Raw genomic sequence first — 27,628 nt, 5'->3', positions numbered from 1 at the left:
TGTCATCTCTGATCTGTGTTCTCAAATTTTTAAGACCTCACATTATAGAAAAACATCTATGTCCCTTTTCTGTCTGCCTCTCTCTCTCTTCTCACTCCCTCTCTGTATTTTTCACTGTTTTCCTTTAAAACAAAATTTATTATTTTTGTTTTAGATAATACTTAGATATTAAGAAAGCTAAAATTGTAAAATTCAAAATACGTTGCCTAGGTTTTTCTATACATTACGTTTACATAATGATTCTGATTTTACCTTTCCAAGAGCAGTTGCCCAGGAGGAAGGAAAAGCAACCTGTCATAGTCTGTGGGGCTTGTACCGTCTTCTCCGGCCAGGTGTCCCATAGCAGAGCAAAGAACTGAAGTGAAGAAGCTAGTGTCCCCTCCCCTCCCCTCTCTCTTGCTTCCTTTTGTTTTTACTTGAAGCGTTTCTGAATAATAAATGTGAAATTAGATTTGGATATGAAAAGCTAGATGACCACCCCAATTCAGAACTGTGTTTCATTAGAGGAGCTCTGGCACAGGCAGGACATGAATTGCCCCTCATCTATACGGACACGGAGACAGAAGTCCAAGTCGCATATAAAAGTCATTTGCAATCTCTGAGCAAAGCCACAGCTAGCATCAACTCTGCAAAATGAGGGGATTTGACCAGATGGTCTGTCACATGGTATCTATTTGGGAAGGCTAGCTTCTAAGCACAGCTCCTCCTGGCTGGAAGGACTTGCCTTTTCTGCTAAGGTGGATGCCGGAAGGGAAGTCTATCATACAGTGGCACCAATTCTTCTGATACAAAAAAGAACTATATTGAGAATAAAGTAGATCAATAAAGTGAAAACTTTTACCATAATTGTGGGGTAAATTAATATTCAATAGTTTAAAATGTATGTATGCTATAAAACTATGGCAAACTAGTCTTAAATAAACCAAAGACAGTCTCACGGGGATATTAAATTTGAGTAAGTCCAGTGAATTACTAAATTCTGAGAGCTCACAATCTGCCTGTCATTATATAGTTTTTTCCAGGTCACCTGGAAAAGGGTATTCCTTCTTTCATGGACACTCTGAAACACCTTTAAAAAAAAAAGGTCGTGAGAAATTATGACTCAAGGATCTTAAACCCTAATGTTACAGGCAAAGCCTCATTTTTACGGAATATAAAACACTCTGTTTCTGCCACTTCTAATAGTTCATTAAGAGAAGCCACTACTAAATCATGTCCCTGTAGTATTTCTGGATAGCGGGACACATCTCGCTCAGTCCTTGTCCAACGCTGTACAAGAGTGATGAGCTTCATGTCTTGCACTTCTGGCATTCCACATACTCTAGGGATGGGAGGGGGATCTTAACTTGATACCAGGATGGTTATCCTGTTCTGCCTTGGTTCTTTGGGGTGTTGGTGTAAACTGTTCTCTCTTTTTCAAAGACAAGACTTTTCAAATTCCATCTTATTGTCCAGCTCTTCTATTAAAATGCTACATTTTAAGTTTGCAATTACTCTCATCAGCCATCAGTTTGCTGTTTTCTTTATAGCTCCACTTCTATTTGTTTGTGCACAATGTCTTTTTGTAGACTTTTCAATGCAATAAACAACGTTACAAATAATGTTTCAGCAACTAAAGAGTCAGAAGTAACTCCTTCCGTGATTCTGTTTGGGTATTGCAAAATATTATGAACAACTTCTCGCAACTCTTGTATCAGTGTTGCCCCATTTCTTTTTTTTTTTTTTTTGAGATTTTATTTATTTACTTGACAGAGAGAGACACAGCGAGAGAGGGAACACAAGCAGGGGGAGTGGGAGACGGAGATGCAGGCCTCCCGAGGAGCAGGGAGCCCAATGCGGGGCTCCATCCCAGGACCCTGGGACCATGACCTGAGCCAAAGGCAGACGCCTAACAACTGAGCCACCCAGGCGCCCATTTCTAATGGCCCCTTCGTACAGCCCAATAACACCAAAAGTACCTTTTTTTGCCAACAACTTTGCTTTTCAGATCTAAAATGTAGCAAATTTTTCAGCCTCAGGAATACTCAGCAATACGGTCAATATTGCGGTCAATATTGCGTTAGAAAGTACACCCTCTTCAATGAGCTGCAGACATTCTGTGAGAATGTTCTTAATTTTATTGGACAGTTTAAGTTGTGCTTTCTTTTCTTCATCTTCTTTTTCCATACTTTTCCAGAATGAAATCTTCATTTCCTTTATTATTTTTCTTTTTGTTTTAAGTTCCATAGGAGGCCGTTTATAGATTTTCCCCCTTAGATTTTTGCCAGTCTTCCAGTTGCTTCCTTCAATCTTCTGCTGCGATCTTCTTAATATTTGGATTAGTTTGGGTCCCATTTGGGACTCTCCTTCTATTTGTGGTTTTCTTACCAGCTTGAGTTTGGGGAGCTGTCTCATTGAGAAAATGGTTCTGGGGAAGAGTCTTTTTCAACTTGGAGGCCAGAGTCTGCGCTTTTTGTTGATTGCTGCTGCTGCATTTATTCCCATTGGTTCCATTTGCTCCTGTGTTGGTGTTTGGAATGATTGAATTAAAACTGCCAACTGTCAAATTAGGCCTTTGGCTTATGGCTTTTGATTCTTGCAGTGTACATGGTGTCCAAGGTCTGAAACAACACTGAGTGGATTTCTGACCTTGCTCAATGTTTGGATGTCTGTTGTAATAGCCTACTGGAAGCACACCAGGGTTTGCTCTACTTTCTGCTCAGTAATGGTGTGTGACTGTAACTTAGTTTCATTTGGTCTTTCATGTTCATCTCCATTAACCTTAATATCTTTTATGTCCTTGACCACCGGTTTTTTTTGATGCTTGAGTCCTGCTGAGGAACTGAACGTAGGGAGAGGGAACTATCTTTGGGAGTTTTTCTCCTTGTCTTGCAAGATTTGTTCCTCTGGAGAGTTGCTGTGACTTTACTGGTGGAATCTTAATTCCTGTCTCTCCAACAAATTGTTTATTAGCTCTGTCTTTCAGAAAAGCGCTATTCCCTGAACTTTTGCTCAAGACCTGTTTAGGAGCCAAACTGCTCTTGGTTTGATGATAAGAGTTAGTCTTTGGCTTACCTGTTGTCTATTATTTAGGGTTTAGCTTCCTTTCAGAGTCTGGTAAGGTTTGGGGCCAGTTCTCTTTGTTCATCTATTTTAGAAAGCTATCCAAGGATTTATTTTTAACATGGTTATTGTCCACAGATTCTGCACATTTAGTATTTCTTTGATCTGCTACAGCTGTTTTGTAGTTTTCAATTCCTGTATATTAAGTAACCCCATGGTTTTTCTAGACTGTTCTCCAGTAGTAGATGATCTACCTTCATGCTAGAAGGTTTACAGTTTGATTTAGAAGAAACACATCCTGAAGTCAGCCTTTTGCCCAGAAGTTTTGGTGGCTCCAACATTGGCTTCCGGGATCCTGTGATATAGGCAGGTCTGGGTTGGAGTTTAATGCCAATGGGTCTTATAGCTTTGATAGGCAAAGCAACATGGTTGGTAACATCCTTTTTGGGTAGGATAGTAGACTTAGAAGGTGGAGGATTCAGGGATGCCTGGCTGGCTCTGTCGGTTAGGTGTCCATCTCCTGATTTTGGCTTGGGTCATGATGTCATGGTCATGGACTCGAGCCCTGCATTGGAGTCCACACTCAAGCAGGGCGTCTGCTTGGGATTTTCTCTCTCTCCTTCTGTCCCTCCCCGCCTGCACACTCTTTCTCTCTCTCTCCAAAATAAATAAGTAAATCTTTCAAAAAAAAAAAAGAAGAAGGTAAAGGATTCAGACAACTACTCTTGGATTTTAGATAAGGCTTTGTGTTTTGGCACTTCAGTTTTCCCTTGGCTTCCAGGTGCTCCTGGAGCTTCCTCTGCTACTCTTCTTCCTCACCATGACTCCTCTGTGACAGTTTTTCTTCCTGTACTTTTCACTGTCTTGTTTTTGTGTCTTAGGACACAGAGAAATGCAAGTTGGAAGTCTAAAGGGATATTTGCCTCTTGGACCTTATCCTAGGGGAGGAAAGATGGAAAATAAATAAATAGATAAATAATCATTACCTATTAAGTGAATAAAGTGGGTAAAGCGATAGAAAATAACAGGTATGGTGGCTGCTTTACATATATCAGGAGAGCCTTCTTTGAGAATTATTTAACCTGAAACATAAAGAAATAAGAAAAGTTAACCATGCAGAGCATTGAATATTCCATTTAGAAGCAAGAGCAAATTTATATTCTTTAGGCAAGAGAGAGCTAAGTATATTAAGGAAATGAAATGAAGCTAATTTATCATTTATATAACTTGACTCTACTTTTAATTACTTTTTTTCTTAGTATTCACTTATACATGGACATAGACCCTACTGTTTTCTTAAATGCCTTAAATATGCCTATATTAAAAGGCTCAAGTGAAGTCCTCTCTGTAGGTCAAAATATAAAGTAGTTAAAAAGGCTGAGAAACCCCCAAAGCTGTGAAAACCCCAAAAATCTAATATCAGGTTAGGCTTTTTAAATGAAACTATAAGAAACTTGAGGTTTCTGGTTCAGCAGGTAAGAAACTTGGAAGTTGCCACTTTATTCTAACAAGTAAAAAGCTGAACAATGTGAAAAATTAATAACTTTTCTTAGATCTGTGAGAGAAGTGATGTCACAGAGCAAGCCAATGCCCTCCAAACTGGAGGAACCAACAGGCAAATACAAAGAATCGCAGCTTACTAGAGCAGAAACCCATGAGCAGAAATCATCACAGGGAAGGGAATCCTGAACTGCAAATTGATGAATTGCTGAAGGCTCTGGGTGAATAAGTCTGAGAGGTAAAAACTTCAGGGGACTCAGAGTCATAGGAGGAGCCCCACACTTCAAGTTTTACCTCCTGGAGCTCTACCAGGTTAGCAAAGTGAATATCAGAGGAAAATCTCTTCCTGCTTACAGCTGGGAGAGGGGAAAAGGAAACATTTTGAAATATACCACAGCATTCTATTCTTAATAATGTCTGCCCTAGGAGAAACTATTTAAGCAAAGCCTAAGCTGCTGTGTTTTATTAGAGCCTAAACCTGAGGGAAGGGGTACCTGGCTGGCTCAGTCAGAAGAGTTTGTGACTCTTGATCTCAGGGTGGTAAGTTCGAGCCTCACATTGTGTGTAGAGATTACTTAAATAAATAAATATATAAAAAAATTAATGACCTGAGGAAAGAGAAATACCCAACTCTGGTCCATTCTAGTCATCCTATGCTACCCAAGGGGTAAAAAAAATTAGGAAGCTCTTGTGAAGATCACAGTCCAGAGGTACAGGCTCATTAAAAGATTGAGACCTAATTATAGAACTATGGAATGCTTCCCCACCCCCCACACCTTACCACCACTTTACTAAAGGTCTATTTGTGGTTGTTCCATTATTGCAGCACAATCCAATATTGTTGAATTGGAGACTTCAACACACCTCTATCAGGAATGGATAGATTCAGCAGGGAAAAAATCAGTGAGGACATAACTGAACTCAACATCATCATGAATCAACTGGATATAATGTATATCTATAGACTATTTGATCCAACATCAGCTGCATACACATTCTTCTCAAGTTCCTATGAAGCAGTCCCCAAGATAGAACATATTCTGGGCCATAGAACACATCTTAACAAATTTAAAATTATAGAAATTATGCAATGTCTGCTCTCATATCCCAAGGGAATTAAACTAGAAACCAGTAACAAAAAGATAGCTGGAAAATTTCAAAATGCATGGAGAAAAACAACATACTTCTAAATAGCGCATGGATTGAAGAAGAAATCTCAAGAAAAACTTAAAATATTTTGAATTAAATACCACAGTTTATCAAAATTTGTGAGATGAAGCAGAAAAATAGTACTATAGAAAAGAAGCAAGATCAAAAATTAATTATCTAAGCTTTCACTTTATGAAAGAAGAGCAAGTTAAATCCCAAGTAAGCAAAACAAAAACAATAATAAAAATTGGTATAGAGATCAATGAAATTGAAACAGCAGGTAAAGGGGTAAATAAACTATGTACATCCAGAGAATGAAATATATTCAGTGATAAAAAGAAATGTGCTACTAAGCCATGAAGGAATCTTAAATGTATATTACTATGTGAAAAGGCTACAAAGTGCATGATTCTAACCATTTGGCATTCTAGAAAAGGCAAAACTATGGAGTCAGTAAAAAGAGCAGCAGTTGTCGTGGGTTAGTTGGAGAGATAGGGTTGAATGAGTAGAGAACAGAGTATTTTTAGGGCAGCAAAACTATTCTGTATGATACTGTAATAAGGGATACATGCCCTTTACATTTGTCTAAACCATAGAATGTAAACACAAAGGGTGAACCCTAGTGTGAACTATGGACTTCAGGTAATAATAATGTTCAAATGTAGGCTCATCAGTTGTAACAAATTTACCAAACTGAAGATGTTGATGATGGGGAGGCTGTGCATGTGTAGGGCTCAGGCATATGGGAAATCCTTGTACATTGCTCAGTTTTGCTGTGAACCTAAAAGCAGCTGTAAAAAATAAAGTCTATTGAATTAAAAAAAAAATAGAACTGTAAGCACTAGACATCAAACTAATTTAAGGAATCAAGATCAATGTATGACAACAAATCTGAAAAACATATGTTAACGAAAGAAATAGTCACACAAGGCCACATGTTGTACGATTCCATTTATATGAGATGTTTAGAATAGGGTTGTTGATGGAGACAGAAAGTAAGTTAGAAGTTCCCAGGGGTTGAAGATAGGGGGAAACAGGACATGACTGTTAATGGATCTTTTCTTCATAATTAAAATCTAAAATCAGATACTGATTATGGTTGCATAGTTACATGAATATACTTAAAAACCACTGAAGTGTACATTTCTGAAGGATGAATTTTTATGGTACAAATGTAAATTATAGCCCAATAAAGCTGTTATTTTAAAAGTTAATTAAATATAAATATCTTCAAACATTAAAATGTTGTTTTATAAGTGGGTAAAATCAAATAGTAATAGAATTACAAACTTTTCAGATAATACAATGGAATTTTCAAAAGGAGCTCAAAAGAAGTCATTTTTAGAAGAATTAAAGAGCAAAGAAGAATGTATGAAACTCACTATAATATTTATTTTATAGATAAGTAACTAAAGGTAAGTAAAAACAAGGACTTTCACCCAGGTAAGAAGGAAGGAAGTGCCAATGCTGGTACCTGAATTCAGGGCAGTTACAACCAATGCCAAAAATATTGTTTTGCTCTTGAAGTTTTCTTAAAATTTTTGTGCCTTAGCAAATAAATTTCTCATATTAAACCATATTTCTAGGACACAAATAAAAAAATCTTTAAGGTGTTAAAAAATTCATACTTTTAAAATATTTACACTTCTAACATTTTTCCTTCAGGGCAGAAGAAAGAGAAAATGCATATTAAATACTCCAGATAGTTAAAATTTCAAAAACATCCAGAAAATGACTAATAAAAATGCTTTGCAAACAAATAGAATTCTAACCATTGTGACCACAGATTTGAAACTGCTCCTATGAAACATTTGTTTGCATATGTGTTATTAAAGCCGTCTTGTTTGTTTTGGGTTCCTAGTTCAGAAACATCTCTTTTGTTGGTATCTATTTAATATGAAAAATATATTTTGGTATGAAAATAGGCCATTCATCAGTTCTGTCACTATTAAATGAAGGCAAGTCAATCTCCCTGGATAAAAATTCCAACTTACCAAAAAAGATGCTGCATCAATTGTTATTAAAATATATATATTTGATTTGTTCATTTATTCTATAATTTTTTTTAATTTTTACTTTTTTTTAAAGATTTTATTTATTTATTTGACAGAGAGAGACACAGTGAGAGAGGGAACACAAGCAGGGGGAGTGGGAAAGGGAGAAGCAGGCTTCCTGCCGAGCAGGGAGCCCGACGTGGGGCTCGATCCCAGGACCCCGGGATCATGACCTGAGGTGAAGGCAGACGCTTAACGACTGAGCCACCCAGGCGACCCTATTCATTCATTCTAAATGTTCCTCTAACCTATATTCTGTGTCAGGTACTTTAGTAAGTTTTAAGATCATGATATAAGGTATCTTTAAAGGTCTTCCTGGTTTAGTTGAAGAAACAAGCACATAAATAAAAATTTGAAATACTTATGATAATTTTAAAGTTGATATAAGCCTGCAGTATAGAGGAGGGGCGCCTCAATCTATTGAGTGGATAGATGAGTGGCAGTGTTGAAATAAAATTTCTAAATTAAAAAGTGAAGAATTTCTTTTTTCAAAATAAAAAAAATTTGTGACAATTACTGAAACTGCAACTCTTCCAGTTTTCAAGTAAAACGTAAGCCCCCGTACATGAAAAGGTATTCACCACCACTAATCATCAGGGAAATGCAAATCAGAACCACAATGAGATACCACTTCACACCTGTTGATTGACTACTTTTAAAAAGACAAGAAATAACACGTGTTGGCAAGGATGTGGAAAAGAGGGAATACTTGTGCTTCACTATTGGTGTGATTATAAACTGGTGCAGCCACTATGGAAAACAGTATGGAGGTTCCTCAGATTATTAAAAATAATAAGAACTATCATATGACCCAGCAATTCTGCTTCTGGGTATTTATCCAAAGGAAATGAAAACACTGTCAAAAGAGATATTGCCATACCCCATGTTCATAGCAGGACTATTTACAAGAGCGAAGTTATGGAAACAACCTAAATGTCCATTGATGAATGGATGTGTAAAGAAAAAAATATGGAATATTTATAAACAGAAATATATATAATAGAAATACAGGAATATTATAAAAATAGAAGGAAATCTGCCATTTCTAACATGAATGGATCTTGAGGGCATTATACTAAGTGAAATAAGTCAGACAGAGAAAGACAAACACTGTACAATTCCTTTAGGAAACTAAAAACAAACAAAACAAACCCATAGGTACAGAGAATAGATTGGTGGTTGCCAGGAGTCAGGGTTGAGGGATGGGCAAAATGTGTAAAGGTGGTCAAAAGGTACAAACTTCCACTTATAATATAAGTCCTGTGGATGTATTGTACAGTATGGTGACTAAAAGAAAAACAAAATTAGCAACCCCCAGCTACAACCTAACTTCTGTGCTTACCAAAAAAGAAATCAGTGTAGTTTCAGACAAGTAAGAGCACAAAATTATGCATAAATTTAATGAATCTCATTATCCTCCAAACAGATCATATAGCATATGCAAAACAGAACATTTAAGAGTCTGGGGGGGTGCCTGGGTGTCTCAGTTGGTTAAGCGACTGCCTTCGGCTCAGGTCATGATCCCAGAGTCCCAGGATCGAGTCCTGCATTGGGCTCCCTGCTCAGCAGCGAGTCTGCTTCTCCCTCTGACCCTACCCCCTCTTGTGCTCTCTCTCTCTCTCTCAAATAAATAAAATAAAATCTAAAAAAAAAGTGTTTGCAATTCATTTGAGGATTTATATTATAGTACTTTTCAACTAATATACTGATTAATACCTTTAAGGAAGTTAAACATGTGAACATTCTGTTATAAGACAAAAAAAAAGGATGAATAGGGGCGCCTGGGTGGCTCAGTCAGTTAAGTGTCCAACTCTGGATTTCGGCTCAGGTCATGATCTCAGGGTCATGGGATCCAGCCTGAACCCCAGCTCCACACTGGGTGTGGAGCCTGCTTAAGATTCTCTCTCTCTCTCTCTCTCTCTCCTGCCCCTCCCCCCACTCTGCACATGCTCGCTCGCTCTCTCTCAAAAAAAAGAAAAGAAAGATAAAAGCAACGACTTACTAACTGTAAAACAATTATACTAATCTGACTGGGGAAAATCTTCTGTAATGAAAATATGATTAAATGCTTTGCCTGGAAGCAAATTTATGCAATTCATAGAAAAAAATCAATTCAAAAGAAAATATACAATGTATATAATTTATCTAGATAAACCTTTAACAATATCTTTAGATATTTCTGTTTTAAGTTAGTATTACACAGACAAAAAGCATGATATTCTGAGAATAATTCCAATACTGGGGGCTAAAAAGTTAAATATGTAATAGATGTTTTTTTAACTTCAAAAATGAAAGAACATATCTCAGGAATTAACAATTTTATTTTTTTTATAACTGTTCTTTATTTCCCTAAACACTACACAGAATGAGGCTAAGTCAATATTTACAAATCAAAATTTCTGATGGTAACCCATAAAACAAATAAAATTTATTGTTTATTAGCTATAGAATTCATCTCATAAATATTGTCTATGTGACATAATAAGTCTTAAATTTTTAGACACCAGTACATATGAGGGAACAAAATTCTGATAAAACTGTACATATAGTAAAAACTATTTTGATTGGCTGATGTCAACACTTTTTACATAATTTGAAGAACATGAGAAAAACTCTGTGTTGATAGCCAACGATAAAAGCTGGTCTAAAAACATTTAATTCAGTTATAATTTTCCAAGACTGTCTCCCAGGGTGTGTTAAGATTTCTAAGCCCTAGCGGCACCTGGGTGGCTCAGTCGTTAAGTGTCTGCCTTCGGCTCAGGTCATGATCCCAGGGTCCTGGGATCAAGCCCTGCATCGGGCTCCTTGCTCCGCAGGAAGCCTGCTTCTCCCTCTCCCACTCCCCCTGCTTGTGTTTCCTCTCTTGCTGTGTCTCTCTCTGTCAAATAAATAAAATCTTTAAAAAAAAAAAAAAGATTTTTAAGCCCTAGTCATTATGGAAAAGCTTGCCAAACTTTTTCTCTACATGTTGCACGTGAAATATAATTTCATAAAAATACCTAAATTAAGGAAGCATTAAGAGTATTTTTTTCAATTTGTATGTATGTCTCCCCAGAATATGCTTTGGCATAATGATTATTTTGAGTTTAAAGCAATCGAGACCCAGCAGATTCAGGAAAAGGCCTTTGCTCTCCCACAACGGCCTAAAATGATTTAGACAGAGGACCTGCCCCAGGAAGAGAGCTAACACCATAGATAGATTAGGATATGAACTAGATAAAGCAGGCAGGGAGGAACCTAGCAAGGCCAGTTTCCAAGTCCTCTCTGTCTCGTGGTTTCTGAGTGGCCCAGCAAACATTTGCATACCAAATATTTACTCTTTTTCATTCTTCCTGAGGATTGCATTCCTGTCTTTTGAAGACCCAGACTCCTAATTCCTTATCCTTAGTTCAGAATGACATATATACCTCATTTTGCCTGTTTTTAGAATTTCCATGTCTATGTGGATTCCCATATGCTATTAAATTTTATTTTCTCCTGTTAATCTGTCTTATGTCGATTTGAGTCTTAGTCCAGCTAGAAGGACCTTGAAGGGGACAGGAATTCTTGCTTCCTGACATTATATAAATAGACCATACTAAATATTCTTACTTCTATGAGCTCTCTAAGCTTTGAGTCTTATATGAGTCATTTCATTATTCTAAATGCTTTATTGCATTCACAAAACCTGCTAAGCGTTGTAGAATAATAAAGGTTTAATTTCCAAATATTATTAAAATGCTATAATGCTTTAACTTTTACCATAATATTTTCTGCAGCATGTGTGACAATTTTATTGCATCCAAATATTATACATACATACCTTTTATATTTTTGAAATTTAGAAATTTTATCAAATCTTGACAAACTCCATTAGCAATCATGTTTATTTCTTAAATTTGTTGATACTTGATTATGTTAGCATATTTTCTTATATCAAAAGACTCTTGTCTTCTTGCTATAAACTCCACTTACAGAGTGCTTTGTTCCCCTTAGCTAAATTGCTGGATTCTTTTTTTTTTTTTCTAATTGTTTACTTAGATTTTTACATTAAAATCTATCTGAAAGCTAGTGGTATTTTTCTTGATTTTAAATTTATTAATTACTCATTAATAAAGTATGCCTGGCTCTTTTTTCTTTTCAAACCTGCCTAAAGTTCAGTGAGTCTCATCAATAGGATAATTTAGTTCTTTATTCAACTCATTAAGAGATTTCTTTATATATTTGTTACTTACTATCTTTTAAGCTCTATAATTTTTTTCTTACAGAATTCCAATTTTTTTTTGTTATTTTTATTGTATCTACTCTCTAAATGGCATATTGTTTGAGGTTTTTTTCTTCCACCACAACTTGTGCTGCTTGATATTTTCACCTGGTCTTTGAGACATTTCTTCTACTAGATCTTCTATATCTGTAAGTGGGTTCATGATTTGAATATACTATCTTTTAGTTTACTTACTGAAGTATTTAGTCGGGAAATCCTGTTATTTTAGCTCCAGAAAGCATTTGTGATTGGGATTTCACTTGAGTTTTCTTAAGAGTTTTTGTTATTTGTTCAAGTAGCTTTCTGTCTCTTGCAGCAACTCTATTTTGCTGGCATGAAATGTGTTTGTGCTGACTGGATCTTCCTCTCTCTGGCCGTTAGAATCCCTTAGATGATTTGTTATTTTCTCTATTGGCCTTTAGATCTGGTGGTAGGAGGAAACAAAGCGGGCGGTCTGGCCAGTTTTTACAACCCTGAGCCAATGGTACAGGGGCAGAAGGGCTGCTAGTCCCCTGCTGAGTAGCAGGATGAAGCTTTTGCAGTTCCCAGATCTCTAGGGAACTTCAAGAGAGGATGTAGTCCAGCTCCTCCCTAGTTTCTAAGATCACACACATTGGATAAACTTTCACCAATGTCAAATTTTCCTCTGGGAATTTCTGCATGCCAGGTTTTTGCTCAGTAAGTGGTGATTCTATTCTAGCCCAGGGAAGAAAGAGTCCTCATCAGTTTTCTCTGTCAAGATCTCCTTCAAGCCTAAAGCTTCTCCGGTTCCCATCAGTGGATTGATTTCAACAGCAAGTTGACTTGGAAAAGACAAGCAGGCAAGAGTTTGGAGAAAATGTGTAGAGAGCCCCATATATTAGTTTGGTAGGGCTGCCATTTAAAAAGTACCACAAATGGGGGTAAAACAACAGAAATGTATTGTTTTACAGATACGTAGGCTAGGAGTCCCAAATCAAGGTGTTAGCGTTGGTTCCTTCTGAGGACCATGAAAGAAGGATCTGTTCCAGGCCACTCTTCTTAGCTCATAGGTGGCCATCTTTTCCCTGTACCCCCTTCATCTTCTTTCTATGAGTATTTATCTCTGTGTCCAAATTTCCCCTTTTATGAGGATACTAGTCGTACTGCATTAGGACCACTCCTAATGAATTATTTTAACTTGATCATCTCTATAAAGATTCTATCTCCAAATAATTACATTCTGAGGTATAGAAGGTTAGGACTCCAAACATACCTCCTTTCAGGGGATATGATTCAACTCACAGCCGTCATATTTAGATCAACTGTCTATCTGTAATACTTTTTTGAATTTATTAATTAAGCCTAGATTGGTCTTGACCCCACATACCATAAATGTAGGCAAATTGCAACACCAAATCTGGACATAGCTGGAATAATAAAAGGACTCTAGTCCAGGGGATCATGAAAACGAAGAGAACATTATCATAAGCAACCTAGAATTTCACATATACATTCTACACATTACCAGCTGAAAATGAATGAGAATTTTTTAAAACACTCAAAGCTGTTATTGCTGCTACGAAAGTTTTTAATTTTATCTATACACGACTCTTTGGGTTATTTATTTGCATTTTCACCTGAGTGAAAGGTAAAGCATAAAATATTGCCTTTCCAATACATTTGGGAAAAACAAAGAAAAAGAACTACTTGGTTTAAAAGTAGTCATCATTTAAGTTTAATCACTTTATTTAAATGTCAAGTGGGAGCTCCCTAGTAAAACAAATCAGTCTGCATTTCATTTAAGCTTCTCCCCTCCTTAGGTGGAGGGGAGAAAATTGCAGAGAGAAGAAAAGCTTTAGTTTGAAAATTCAAAAGTAAAAGAATTAATAAATCATGTTAAATGCCATCTTTTTGTTAAAAAGGATAAATAGTTAATAACTACTTAACTAAATAGACTTTAAAAATATTCTAAAATATGCCACTGAAGAGAATTTTTAGAGAGTTTTATAATTTAAAAGGGGAGAATAGGCAATTTTCTATTGCAATCAAATGCACAACAATTGGCTCACAACCATTATATTAATAGGTCTTATGTGTATTTTCATTAGCTCTGCATAAATTCTATATTGATCCCACACTCTTGGAACAATTCGTATTATTGATTAAACTTAACTTCTTCAGTCTGTTGGCTTTAACATTTTATCTCATAAAATAATTTGAATTCCTTACCTACAAATAAAGTGTAATATCTTAAATTGCATAAATGACTTATTTCTTTTTTTTAAATTCCTGTTCATGAAATCTTTCCATGTTTGTTTTCTATTGAGTTGTCAGTCTTTATTCTTCTTGATTTTTAAAGAAATACTCTGTATACCAATACTTAGACTATTATATTATTATATTATTTTTAAGGAAATATCCTGCCTACAAATACTTTGATTACTATATTATAATAATATGTTATATTATTATTAAATTTATCAACTGTAAAATTCAAAAATATTTGGCTTTGGTGGCCATCTATATTATGTTTTACACTGTATTTTTACTCTTACATTTATTTTTTCTTTCTACATTTATGAACATCCAGTTGTTCATTCCAACATGCCAAAGAGGTATCATATATTACTAATTTTCAGACTTTATTTTATGACCATTTAAGGCTACACATTTCTTTTTTTTTTTTTTTTTTAAAGATTTTATTTATTTATTCATGAGAGACAGAGAGAGAGAGAGGCAGAGGGAGAAGCAGGCTCCCAAGGAGCAGGGAGCCCGATGCGGGACTCGATCCCGGGACCCTGGGATCATGACCTGAGCCGAAGGCAGACGCTTAACCATCTGAGCCACCCAGGCGCCCTAAGGCTACACATTTCTAATTAGTCACCAGCTTAGCTGTTTAATATGCATTTTTATTATCTTCAATTATTTTTTTGATTTGCCATATATACTGATAAATATTTATATATTCATTGCACCAACAAGTTTCTTTTTTTTTAAGATTTATTTATTTATTTTAGAGAGAAAGAGAGAGAGAGAGCACAGGGTGGGGACAGAGGGAGAGGGAGAGAGAAAAATCTCAAGTAAATGCCCCACTGAGTGCAGAGCCCTACACAGGGCCAATCCCATGACCCTGAAATCATGACCTGAGTGCAAATCAAGTCTGACTCTTAACAGACTGAGCCACTCAGGCGCTACAGCACCCCTCAACCCTGCCCGACAAGTTTCTTAATGCAGTCATTTTAACTTGATTAAATTGCAGTCATAAATGCATTCTCTGAAATGATAGCACTTCTTTAAATTAGTTGAAATTTATAGCATACATTATTATGTTTATTTTTTATGGATGTTCAACACATGCTTAAAAAGAATGCTTATGACAAAATTTGGGGATATAACTTTGAATATTCATTACATAAAATTTGTTGACTATACACACAGACCCCCCACATAACATATATAAAATATAATACCAAATATATATATATTTTTTCAAAATTCATATCCTGATGTTTTTGTAAGCTTGATCTAACAGCTCTTGAATAGAATATTAAAATGCCCTTTTTTTGCATTACAAGTTTTAAAACTGTATCATTAAATGCATACATATTTAGAAGTTTCATATCTTTCTGGTGAAACTTTTTTCATTATATAAAGCCTCTTTTTTGTGTAAATATGCAATTTTCTTCAATTTTGTTTAATATTAGTGTGGTTACACTGGCTTTTATTTATTGGTTAACAGTAACCTGATGTACTTTCCCCTCCTTTTACTTTTATCTTTCCAGATATCCTTTAGTTTACTTCTGATTCTTAGAAACTGCATATAGCTGTTCCTCCTTATCTTCATTTTTAAAAATAATCTGTCCCTTATCTGTCGTGGAGTTTGAGAACTTTTCTTTGACTTTAGTATTAGGTAGTTGTATTGACACAAGTTTTCCCATTGACCAAACTCTACTCAGCCTCCCCTGAACTTTACTCCATCTAGGCCTGACTTTTGGACTTCTGAGTTCATCTCTGTAGTGCCCAATTTTAGCAAGAATTCTGCTAATCCCTTTTAATCAGAACCCCACACCCTCAATATTTGATAGCCATTGGTATCTGATCTTGTTCCTCATCCTCCATGGGCCCCAGGTCAGCTGGCTAGCCTATAGCAAGAATCCTGTTAGGTCAGTTTAGCCAGAATCCCCCCTTGCCCCTGTTTCTCTTAGTAACTCTTCTTTTTTCTTTAAGATTTTCTTTCTTTATTTGACAGAGAGAGAGAGAGCAAGAGACCCCAAGCAGAGGGAGCTGCAGAGGGAGAGGGAGAAGCAGACTCCCTGTTGAGCAGGGAGCCCAATGAGGGGCTCGATCCCAGGACCCTGAGATCATGACTTGAGCCAAAGGCAGACACTTAACCAACTGAGCCACCCAGGTGCCCTTCTCTTAGTCACTTTTATTGACTGACCTGCACCCTGCTCCTTGAGTATAAACTTCTACTTGCCCAAGCTCTCCTGGAGTTGAGTCTGATCTCTCTCCCCCACTGCAAAATTCCGTCTCAGTTGGGATATACCTACGGTGATAAAGCCTTTCTCACATGTTAATTTTTATTGAATGCTTTTTTTCTTTAATGGTACTAATTAAGGTGAGTCTAGTTGTAGTTTTCTGTCTACTTGTCCTCCTGAGACACTTTTCACTTCTAAAAATGTAAAAACCATGTCTTTAATAATTTTGATAAAAATCTTAGTTGATATTTCTTCATATTTTACTTATCTCCATTTAATTTATCCTTTTTTTGAGGGGAGGGGGAGAAACACAAATCCAATGTTTGCTGGAAATTATGAATCTTTTCTCCATTTCTTTGAAACTGTTCTGAATACTTCCGACTCTGTTGGCTCTCATTATATAATTTTTTAGATCTATCTTCCAACCCACAAATTCTATTTCAGCATATTTAATCTGCTGCTTCAACTATCCAGTGATTTTTAATTTCAGCTTTCATAAGTTTTTTTTTCTTAAAGATTTTATTTATTTGACAGAGAGAGACACAGTGAGAGCAGGAACACAGGCAGGGGGAGTGGGAGAGGGAGAAGCAGTCTTCCCGCCGAGGAGGGAGCCCGATGCGGAGCTCAATCCCAGGACCCTGGGATCATGACCTGAGCCGAAGGCAGACGCTTAACGACTGAGCCACCCAGGTGCCCAGCTTTCATAAGTTTTATTCTAGATACTCCCTTGGTTATTTTTCAGATCCATCTGGCCAGCTTATAGTGCTTGCCATATTTTTATTCTTTTCACATAGTAAGCACACTTATTATATATTCTCTAGTGTATAGTCTTTGCTCAACATCTATAGTCTTTGCTCTTCTAATTCTTTTTTAACTGCTTTGCTGACTCTAATTCATGGTGGCCTGTCTATTCATTTTATATATTTTGACCATATGTTCTTTGGAACTTTATCTGTGGGAATTCTTTCAAACTCAGTCTTAAAATACATTCCTCCAGGGAGTATCTATAGTTGTTTCTGCCACATTTCTAGGACATTACAATCACAGTACCAGTTAAATACATATTTGTAACCTGGCATTTATGTACCCTTAGGTGGTGTTAATTCTGGCTCAAAAACTGTGTGTTAGTTTGTTTTGGCAAATAAATCTTCAGTGAGAGTTTTCTGCTTCCAATAAGAGCTAAAGCTGAGACAAGTGTCCTTCTCAGAATCCTTTGGAATGTGGATAGTTTTCCCAGTCTTTCCCCTATGGGTATTAATTCTTGGGATTTTTGGTTAAAAGACATAACTCTGGGGCACCTGGGTGGGTCAGATGTTTAAGTGTCTGCCTTTGGCTCAGGTCATCATCTCCAGGACCTGGGCTCGAGCCCCACATTGAGCCTCACATTGGGCTCCCGGCTCAGTACGGAGTCTGCTTCTCCCTCTGCCTTTCCCCCTTGCTCATGCTCTCTCTCTCTGTCTCTGTCTCTCTCAAATGAATAAATACATTTTTTTAAGATTTTATTTATTTATTTGAGAGAAAGAGAGAGAAAGCAGGAATACAAGCAGGGGGAGTGGGAGAGGGAGAAGTAGGCCTCCCGACAAGCAGGAAGCCTGATGTGTGGCTCGATCCCAGGACCCTGGAATCACGACCTAAGCCGAAAGCAAACACTTAACAACTGAGCCACCCAGGAGCCCCAATAAAATCTTAGGAAAAAAAAAGACATAAGTCTTTTAGGCCTTTGTTTGAGCTGTGGTCGGTTGAGTATCTGGTAAAACCTGAAGCTGTAGTCCAAGAGGGATCAACTGGTTACTCTTGGCATCATTATAGCTTTAGTCCTCCCTTGATTATTTTCCTTCCTGCTTTTTCATTGGCTTAGGCAATTTCTGTGCAATCTCAGCTAAGCATTTAGGCTTTTTAAGCAAATACTTTCCTAGTACTTTAGGTATTTACAAAATGATTTTTTTTTTTTTTAGTATACCTACTCTGCCAAAAATACCAGAAATAAATTGTTAAGGAAATCTTAACTAAATTTGAAAGAAAGTTGGGAGCAATAATTTTCCTATAAAATACATATAAATTTTCATCATTTTCATAAATTAGAACTTAATAGTCAAAATCATAGAATGATTTATTAGCTCTATAAATCTATGGGTTGTCATTGTTTCTATGGGGTATATTATTAATTATAACATACCATTACATATTCTGATTACTGCTTATGCAATCTAATTGTTATTTAGTTAATATGTTACAATAGGTAAGTTCTTAATGTTCCTGACAAAACTGTGGAGATTAATATATGCATCATTAATTTATTATCCTACAAAGTAATAAAACTGTAATCTGTAGCCTTCAAATCACAAGTGGTTAGCTATTGCTTAATAACTAAAGTTCAGTAGTAGTTCATATCCTGTGCCTGACCTTTTTGTTAATGAAGTAAATAATATTATTTTAGAAATAAATCAATATGAGTATGTAAAAAATTGCTAAACTTTTCAGGGTTTTTTTTTTTTTCCTAGCCTGGAAATTTAACAATAGATATCAGTATTCATCATTTTCAAATTAAGTCAGACTTTTGAAGAAAATCTTTTATTGAATTTCTTATAAAGTGGTATTGTTACCCATTTTGAAAATAAGGTATTGATATGTATTCCAATCTCTAGTTCACTGCCACAAGCAATTTAGTATATGATGACATGTGTTTGATACTGAGAAAGAGAATCATGCTCATAAGTCACCTCAGATCCAAAATGGAAAGGACACCAGTTAAAGTTGTGGTATTTTGTGTTTTATTTGTTTGAGAGCTTTTTTATATTTCAATATGTAAGAGGCCTATGATGGAAAAATCTACGCAATGAGAAAATCTCCTCAAGAGTATAAATAGGAAATGGGGGTTTTACTGATTGGTTCATTAATAAGTGTATGAAGGTATCTCCTGACACTACAAATCATGTTTACATGTTATTAACCATCCAGAAAATTTATTTATTTATTTATTTATTTATTTATTTATTTATTTATTTAGAGAGAGCGCGTGCACATGAGAGGGGGGAGGGCCAGAGGGAGAAGCATGCTCCTCGCTGAGCAGGGAGCCTGATGCGGGACTCGATCCTGGGACTCCAGGATCATGACCTGAGCCAAGGCAGTTGCTTAACCAACTGAGCCACCCAGGCACCCCCATCTAGAAAATTTAGCAACAATTTTTTACTTTGTATTATTTGACTCAGTATCTATGGCTCTCTATGATATGCCTCAAACTTCTTTTTCACTACTTTCCTTTGGTCACTCCTTTTTTTCATATACTAATAATTAAATTGTGATACTGGAAAAGCTGCTTAAAATTTTTGAACCTCAGTTTCTTCATCATTAAAACATGGATCAGATTATGTATACCTTAGGGTCTTGAGAGCAGAAATTAAGAAAATAGGCAAAGTATCCAATACAGTTGTTAACTGCACAAATGCTATCACTCAAATCCTATTCACCCTACTTTTTTCTGCTTCTATGTTTTTGAAGATTTTCTGCTCTCCTCTTACAAAGTTTTCTTCACTAGGGCGCCTGGGTGGCTCAGTTGGTTAAATGACTGCCTTCGGCTCAGGTCATGATCCTGGAGTCCCAGGATCGAGTCCTGCATCGGGCTCCCTGCTCAGCAGGGAGCCTGCTTCTCCCTCTGACCCTCCCCCTTCTCATGTGCTCTCTCTCTCTCATTCTCTCTCAAATAAATAAATAAAATCTTTAAAAAAAACAAAGTTTTTTTCACTATAATTTCCACATAAATTCTAAAAATGAACTGTGAATTGGTTTCAAAGCTTTGTTAAATATCCTCTACTTTATGAAAATTTTCTAATGTTCTCATGCTTTTCATTTTAAAATACTTCATTTGAATTCCCATAGCATTTCTCTTTTCATCATTTAATACTTACATTCTGTGAGATACAATGAATATTCATGTATATCTTACATATTATATTGATTGCAGTTCCTCTGGGAAAAGATTTGTCATTCACATGTGTATCTCAGGAAGCACCTGAGATGATGCATATTATAAACTATATTTGTTGATAAATAAATTGGTTGAAGAAATGATTTGGAGGTACTTTTACAAGTTGTGCCTACTTAACACCAAATATTCAGGGAAAGAATGAAATATTCAGTAACTAACTGCTTCAAATATCTCACTATTAAACGTCATCTAGGGAATTATGGCAAATTACCACTACAATTTTGCAAAAATGATGACAGTCTGAGTGCTAAAATAGTAAAAATTACAATATACTAAATAATGTTAATCTTACTTATAAAGAAGGCACTCTCAGAGTGAACTGAGGGCACACATATGAACTTGAAGGTTACGTTTACATGACGAAAGAATATATTTGGCCTGGAAAGAACACCATTATGTGGATATCTTAAATAATTTTGAAGAAAGAATGGGTTCAAAAAGATTAATAAGAATGGACTCTAGAAAAGGGAGGACCAAGAGCAGAGAATGTTTATGCATTCGTTCATTCACTCAGCAGATATTTCCTGGTCACCTATGATGTGTCAGACACTGTGTTAGCATAAAGATGCATATAGCCCCTGCCTTTCAAGAGTATTCAAACAAAGGCAAACATCAAATTATAGTTTAGTCTATGAAGGACATGAATCTTGATTTAAAGGTAAAAGGGACATTTTTGAAAGAAAAAGAAAGAAAGGAAGATCTATATTATGAATTAAAGGTTAGAAAAAAACTGGACATAAGAAGTCCAAGAGGAAAAACGAGGTAGAGAAATCATGAGATAAGAAACAGCTTATGTTACTGGTGCATAGTGGGGAAAAAAGGAGACTAGGAAAAAATGAAGTTGAGGAGCTTGCTGATAGAAAATCATTCAGAGCCTTGTCATCTGTAAAGAGAACTATAGATTTTAATCTATTGCAATGGAAAGGCATTAAAGGGTTTTAGGAATAGAAGTAGCATTTTCTGATTTACTAAAATAAACAAACAAAAGAAACAAACAAAAACCCCTTAATATTCACAAGGGAGGATTAAGAAGGGGAGTAACAGAGCAAGCAGGAAAAATAATTAGGAGGCTGTTGCTGAGATTCATGTGAGAAATTTTGTATCCTGGACAAGAAAATGGAGATAAATTATTAGATATTTCTACCACTATTCCAAAAAGAGGCACCTGATCCACTAACATGTCATGATTATTGTAGTTTGTTCAGTAGTAGGCAGATCCTTATACAAAAGATAAATTCACTAGGTTCACATCCTTGGTGACGTTAACTACATCTGCAATAAGATTAATTCTCCTCTATCTGATTTGTACTGAACAAGCAACTTTCTGATTGACTCCTGAATTAAGACTTTCTTCAATCAGAGAAAGACAATTATCATATGATCTTACTGATATGTGGAATTTAAGAAGCAAGGCAGAAGATCATAGAGGAAGAGAGGAAAAAATGAAACAAGACAAAACCAGAGAGGGAGACAAACCATAAGAGACTATTAATCATAGGAAACAAACTGAGGGGTGGGGGTGGAGGGATGGGGTAACTGGGTGATGGACACTGGGGAGGGTATGTGTTGTAATGAGCACTGGGTATTATATAAGACTGATGAATCAGACTTGTACCCCTGAAACAAATAATACATTATATGTCAATTAATTGAAAAAAAAGAAAAAATTAGAAAGGTAAACATGTGCCATGATGGATGTGCTGATTAACTCAATTGTGAAAATCCTTTCATAGTGTATACATATATAGCAAATCATTATGTTTTACACTTTAAATATAGTATGATTTTATTTGTTAATTATATCTAAATAAAGGTAAAAAAAGAAGAAATAAATTAATACTTTCAACTTTTCCAGAGTGTTAATTCAAAAATACAAATATTCTAATTATTCCAAAAATGACATAACTTTTTATAACTTTTTAAATTGGCATTTTGACTTATACATAAACTTTTGGTGAGATGATTAGTAGGACCCAATACTACTAAATCTGATCAACTCTCAGTAAACTATTTTTTAACCACATACTACATTGACTTCAATAAAGTAAATTAGTCTTTTATTAAGTTGCAAATCATTTTATCAATATGTATAAAGCATTATATGTGTTAGATCATAGGTACTAACAACTGAGCATATGAAAAAAGCTTTATCACTAGACTGCAATTGATTTACTTATCTGTAGGTTAGTCAAAATGCATAAGGTTTGAGACACTAGTAGACATATTAAAGATAGAGGAGTGGGGGTAGACAAAATGCTAGACATTGAGCCAGTGACACCAAATTCAAGTTTGATATTTTCAACTTGCTGAATATGAGGGTTTGTAACCATCACTTAACCACTTTAGGCTACAATTACTTTCTTTTTGAAAGGAAAGTATTAAATTTGATGAAGATTAATATCCCATTCAGCTCTGAAATCCCATGTCTTATATAATATAAAATATAATCCATTAGTTCAAGAAATAATAAAAGCAATGAAGAGAAGAGAAGAGATTTGACCAAATCAGAATCCAGCTTAATTTTATGTAAATGGGCTAGTCATCAGCCATAGAATGGTCTTTTTTCCAAAAACACTTTCATTCACCCATCCATCCAATCAGGATTATTATTCTCAAAAGGATAAAATGTATAAGAATAGCTGTCACAAATATGTAGATGCATGAAATTCATTTTGATCTTACAGCAATTAAAAGCAAACAACATAAAAATTCATAGACAAGAAGCCCTGGAAAATTAATCATTAAATGTTAACTTAAGAAGCAAGGCACTACAACCCACTCTTTCATTAATTTCTAATTTATTTAATCAAAATTAACCTAGTACCCAATGCATTGTAACAAATTCACAAATCTAATTAAAATATATATATATATTACATTTCTAATATGATTATTAGTGCATTCAATGATTATTGAGTATATACTATATGTTAGGTTCTATGCTAAATAATGGCCATTATCCTCACTGCAGTGGAAAAGTCAAACAAATAAATGAGGAGGATCATAACTTTTCATAAATAATTTGAAGGAAATAATAATGGTGCTATGAAAAACCAGTAATCTGGGGATTCCATATTACTGTTCTTTTACATGACATTTATCCCCAAAAACTGATTGACTAGACCTATTAATTTGATAAAGTATAATATTTATATGCTTTCATGTTAATAATGAGATGAAATAGCTAAATTTATCCTACCTTTTAAAAACTGTCATATAACCTAACTTTCCAGATTAATGTGAACTCAGAATTTTAAATATTGTGCATTAATTTGCTCACTTAAACAAACATCCATTGGTTGTTTCCTTTGGGGCAGAGAATGAATCTCAGAGGTAAATTAACTCAATTCCCTTAATAAATATATTTTTAAAAATATATTAACTAAAGATACTTTTTTTTTAAGATTTTATTTATTTGACAGAGAGAGACACAGCGAGAGAGGGAACACAGGCAGGGGGAGTGGGAGAGGGAGAAGCAGGCTTCCCGCTGAGCAAGGAGCCCAATACGGGGCTCGATCCCAGGACCCTGGGACTATGACCTGAGCTGAAGACAGAGGCTTAACCATCTGAGCCACCCAGGTGCCCCAAACTAAAGATACTTTTAAAAGTAGTTTACTTTTCCAAAGGTACCCAGTTAGGTAGTGGTGAAGCAAGGCAAGGAATCCAGGCCTTCTTGAAATATAGTAAGTTTTGTCTCATTTATTATGTGTGGCTTTTAAAAGAATTATTGCCATTCAAAGAATGACCAGCTAAAAAAGCATTAGTTCTTACTGAGCTTTCAAAAGGTTCATTGAAAAAATTGAGTTGATTAAAACTGTATGAACCTTCTCTGGGTGCCATTTCATGGGTAGAACCAGTGATATTTCTTTTTTTTTTTTAATTTTTATTGTTATGTTAATCACCATACATTACATGATTAGTTTTTGATGTAGTGTTCCATGATTCATTGTTTGTGCGTAACACCCAGTACTCCATGCAGAACGTGCCCTCTTTAATACCCATCACCAGGCTAACCCATCCTCCCACCCCCCTCCCCTCTAGAACCCTCAGTTTGTTTTTCAGAGTCCATCGTCTCTCATGGTTCTTCTCCCCCTCTGATTTCCCCCCTTCATTCTTCCCCTCCTGCTATCTTCTTTTTTTTTTCTTAACATATATTGCATTATTTGTTTCAGAGGTACAGATCTGTGATTCAACAGTCTTGCACAATTCACAGCACTCACCATAGCACATACCCTCCCCAATGTCTATCACCCAGCCACCCCATCCTTCCCACCCCCCCACTCCAGGAACCCTCAGTTTGTTTCCTGAGATTAAGAACCAGTGATATTTCTTATGAGACTTCTGGAAGTTTGTAATTTAAATCAGAAAACTAAGATGCAAAAAGAGACAGATGTAGTAATAACACATAAAAATAAATCCCAAAATTCTTTATTCTCACTAAATGTAAATAACCTTGTCTACTAAAGAATAAAAAGAGATATTTTTTCATTGTGTCCTCATTTAAGAGGGTGAGAAGGTAATAACTTATACTTTTCCAGTTAAATAAAGAATTACAAGATGGTCAATATGTCAATTGCTGCTGGAAGTTAATTAACAAGAAAATGTTTGTGTGATAGACTAAGAAGACATTCTTGGCATATAGTTTAGTCATTGAGAAAGTTAAGTGATTAAAGTAGGGCTTTCAGAATAAATATCTAAGGAAGTTTTAGGGAGAAGCTAAAATTCAAGTAGTGAAAGTTTTACTCTTGGTTGATAGTAAATAAAAGCCCCTATAAAGATCTAATAGCATAGGTTTTAATCTTTTTAAATTTCATTTTGAAATACATGAATAAGCATGCACACAACATACACACACTTTTCCTTTCTAGTCTTCAATCCAACTTCCCATGTAAATGGTTGGGGGGGGGTGTGGGCTGAGAGAGAGGGATGGCGAGAGAAGGGAGAGAGATATGAATGATAGAAGATGTACCCTATGACCTAGTTGTCCTCTTTACTTGAACTTACTGTTAAGATATGGAAAATGTGTAAGAAAAAAAATGGTGGGTAGCATTGTGTCTCTAGTACCCATCTCTTTAGATTTCCCACCTTCATCCTTTTAGAACCCTTATTACAACAGAAAGAAACTCAACATACTCTAGCCAACGATGATTCCTGGCCAGAAGGAAGCTAGCCAGGGTTATGAGAATTCTAGAAGCAGCTGATTCTCCTGTTTCATTGATGCTCATGTACCAATTTTTCTGCTCTTCCCTAGCCCTTTCTAAGGGTCTGGGTTTACTGTTGACTCCTGCATTTTGACATAAGGTCAAAGACATGGGGTCACATCTGAAAAGACCTTTCGTTCCTAAATTGTGCCTTTTCCTGGAAGGGAACAGTAAAGGGTCTCTCCAGCGCTATTCTGCTACCTAATTCACAAAAGCTGCTGGCTCTTCCAATGCTAAGTCCTGAGGCTTTCTTCCCCCAACTCCCTCCAGTCACAGTTAAGGCTCTGCACCAGTTATTCACCGCTTTTTTTAAAGGGTAAAGTGTTAAGCACCGCCTACGGTCGTGAGTGGCCTGCCACTCTGTCCCGCTATGCGGTCGTGATTGGCAGACAGAACAGTGTCGTCTGGCTCCGCCCCCGCTTCCCTTTGCCGCGCTAGCTGTGACGGGTTTTACTCAAAGGTGGAGAGTGGGATTCGGCGGGCGGCGCTTGGAGCAGGTGCAGAAGCATCCTTGTTCCCGCTGTTGCTGCTATTTTTTCTTCAGTGTCTGAGAGTCAGGCATTCTTTCTTTGGCGCTAGAGCTTCAGTGAACTGTTGCCCAGAACCTAGGCACTTCAGACATTTCATCTCACCCCTTATTCCGCGTTCACCGTATAAGTCACCTGCACGTTTGTACCCTGAGAATCTTCTTTCTGCTCAATGCTTAGAGCCTGGGTCGAAAGGGAATTTCAAGTGTTTGAAAGAAAAGGTCTTTACTTACTGCGGGGAGCTGTCTAAGGTGCTGAAGCTTTCCAGGCGTTCGTCTCCTGCAACACCACACGGAGTTAGATTGCACATTTTCGTTCCTGGTTTTCATCCCCCATGCCTTGGATAAGACTAATTTCAGGATCGTGAAAATCTCTCCGTATCATGGCCCACGTGAGACACTTTCGGACATTAGTTTCGGGATTTTACTTCTGGGAAGCTGCACTGTTACTCAGGTGAGTCCCCTTATATTTACCAATTGAAGAACTATTTAAGCCTGTGCACTAGGTTGCAACCACTTGTTATTGATGAAGTCAAGAATGCAATTCGAAATTGACTTGTTGAAAGTATCCCTTAAATCGCATTGTTTTCTATCTAAAACTGTCCAGCAATTTTAGAGGTCTATCGAGACCTCTAAAAACATGTAATTTTGTTCTAGTTTCACTAATTAGAGCTTTTTAGTAACTGGCCTCATATTATTTGCAGCTGAGATTACCCTAGAAAAATTATTTCCCAAACCTAGGTTTTCTTCCTCAAATTGCTTTTAGAGTTTCTTTTTTCTAAGTTAAATATAAATTCTGAGGGTTACTCTCTTTTTGAAAGTTACAAAACATTTAGTAATAGAAATAATATTTTTAAGTGGCAAAAAATCTAGAACACAAGCATACACTGATCAGAGAAATTCTGAACATTGTTGGTATATCCAGAGGTTGAGTTAAATAAATAACACTTAAGGCCTTACAAGTGCCATGTCTAAAGAGCTTAGCTCAAGTAACACATGAAGACAAAATCATAAATCATTAGATATGTTGTATGTCAAGAATAATCTTTTTGGAGAAAGTGATATACGAAGCCTACTGAAGAATAAAATTGTTCTATGACATGTAATTTTCTTATCATGTCCAGTCATATTTGGTGGGCTTTCCTTTTTATTTATTCTTTTAAATAAAGAGAGGCTAGTCAAAAGATCAGATAATTTGACCTTTATTCTTAATCAAACAATATATAAGCAAGGTTATGCTCATATAGATTTTGAACCACCATGTAAATTTTACTTTACTATTATAATTACCCTAAGATTTCCATTTTTATGGTCCACAAGCTTTTCAAGAGGATTGAAATCAAATAATTAGAGTAAGTTCTGTATATTAATTTTTATTTTAGGTATATAAATATTGTCTTTTGGGTTGTTATGTCAATTTTTTCATCTTTGGGCACCTTAGAAAACATAGTGTATGTCATAAAAACTGCCTTACAGAAAGTTATGTTAT

At 35.9% G+C, this 27,628-nt stretch overlaps 1 protein-coding gene and 1 pseudogene across 2 annotated transcripts in view; one reads left to right on the top strand and one right to left on the bottom strand.

Annotated features, from left to right (window-relative positions):
• Window positions 1-1,095: 1,095 nt before the first annotated feature.
• LOC112825811 (cytoskeleton-associated protein 2-like) lies at window positions 1,096-26,450 on the bottom strand (annotated as a pseudogene).
• Window positions 26,184-27,628, top strand: part of GLRA3 (glycine receptor alpha 3) — a 195,041-nt gene continuing 193,596 nt past the window's right edge. For both annotated transcript variants that reach the window (XM_025873986.2, XM_025873985.2), the window contains exon 1: window positions 26,184-26,593. In XM_025873986.2, coding sequence (XP_025729771.1) covers window positions 26,523-26,593 — 71 coding nt within the window. In that variant the 5' untranslated portion in view covers window positions 26,184-26,522. The remainder of the gene's footprint in view (window positions 26,594-27,628) is intronic.

The sequence above is a fragment of the Callorhinus ursinus genome, unplaced genomic scaffold, assembly GCF_003265705.2.
Source record: "Callorhinus ursinus isolate GAN/ISIS: 27379988/994484 unplaced genomic scaffold, GSC_fseal_2.0 scaffold4, whole genome shotgun sequence".
Classification (NCBI taxonomy): Eukaryota; Metazoa; Chordata; class Mammalia; order Carnivora; family Otariidae; genus Callorhinus; species Callorhinus ursinus.
Note: the sequence above shows the minus strand (reverse complement) of the source record. Positions and strands in the feature narration are given on the sequence as shown.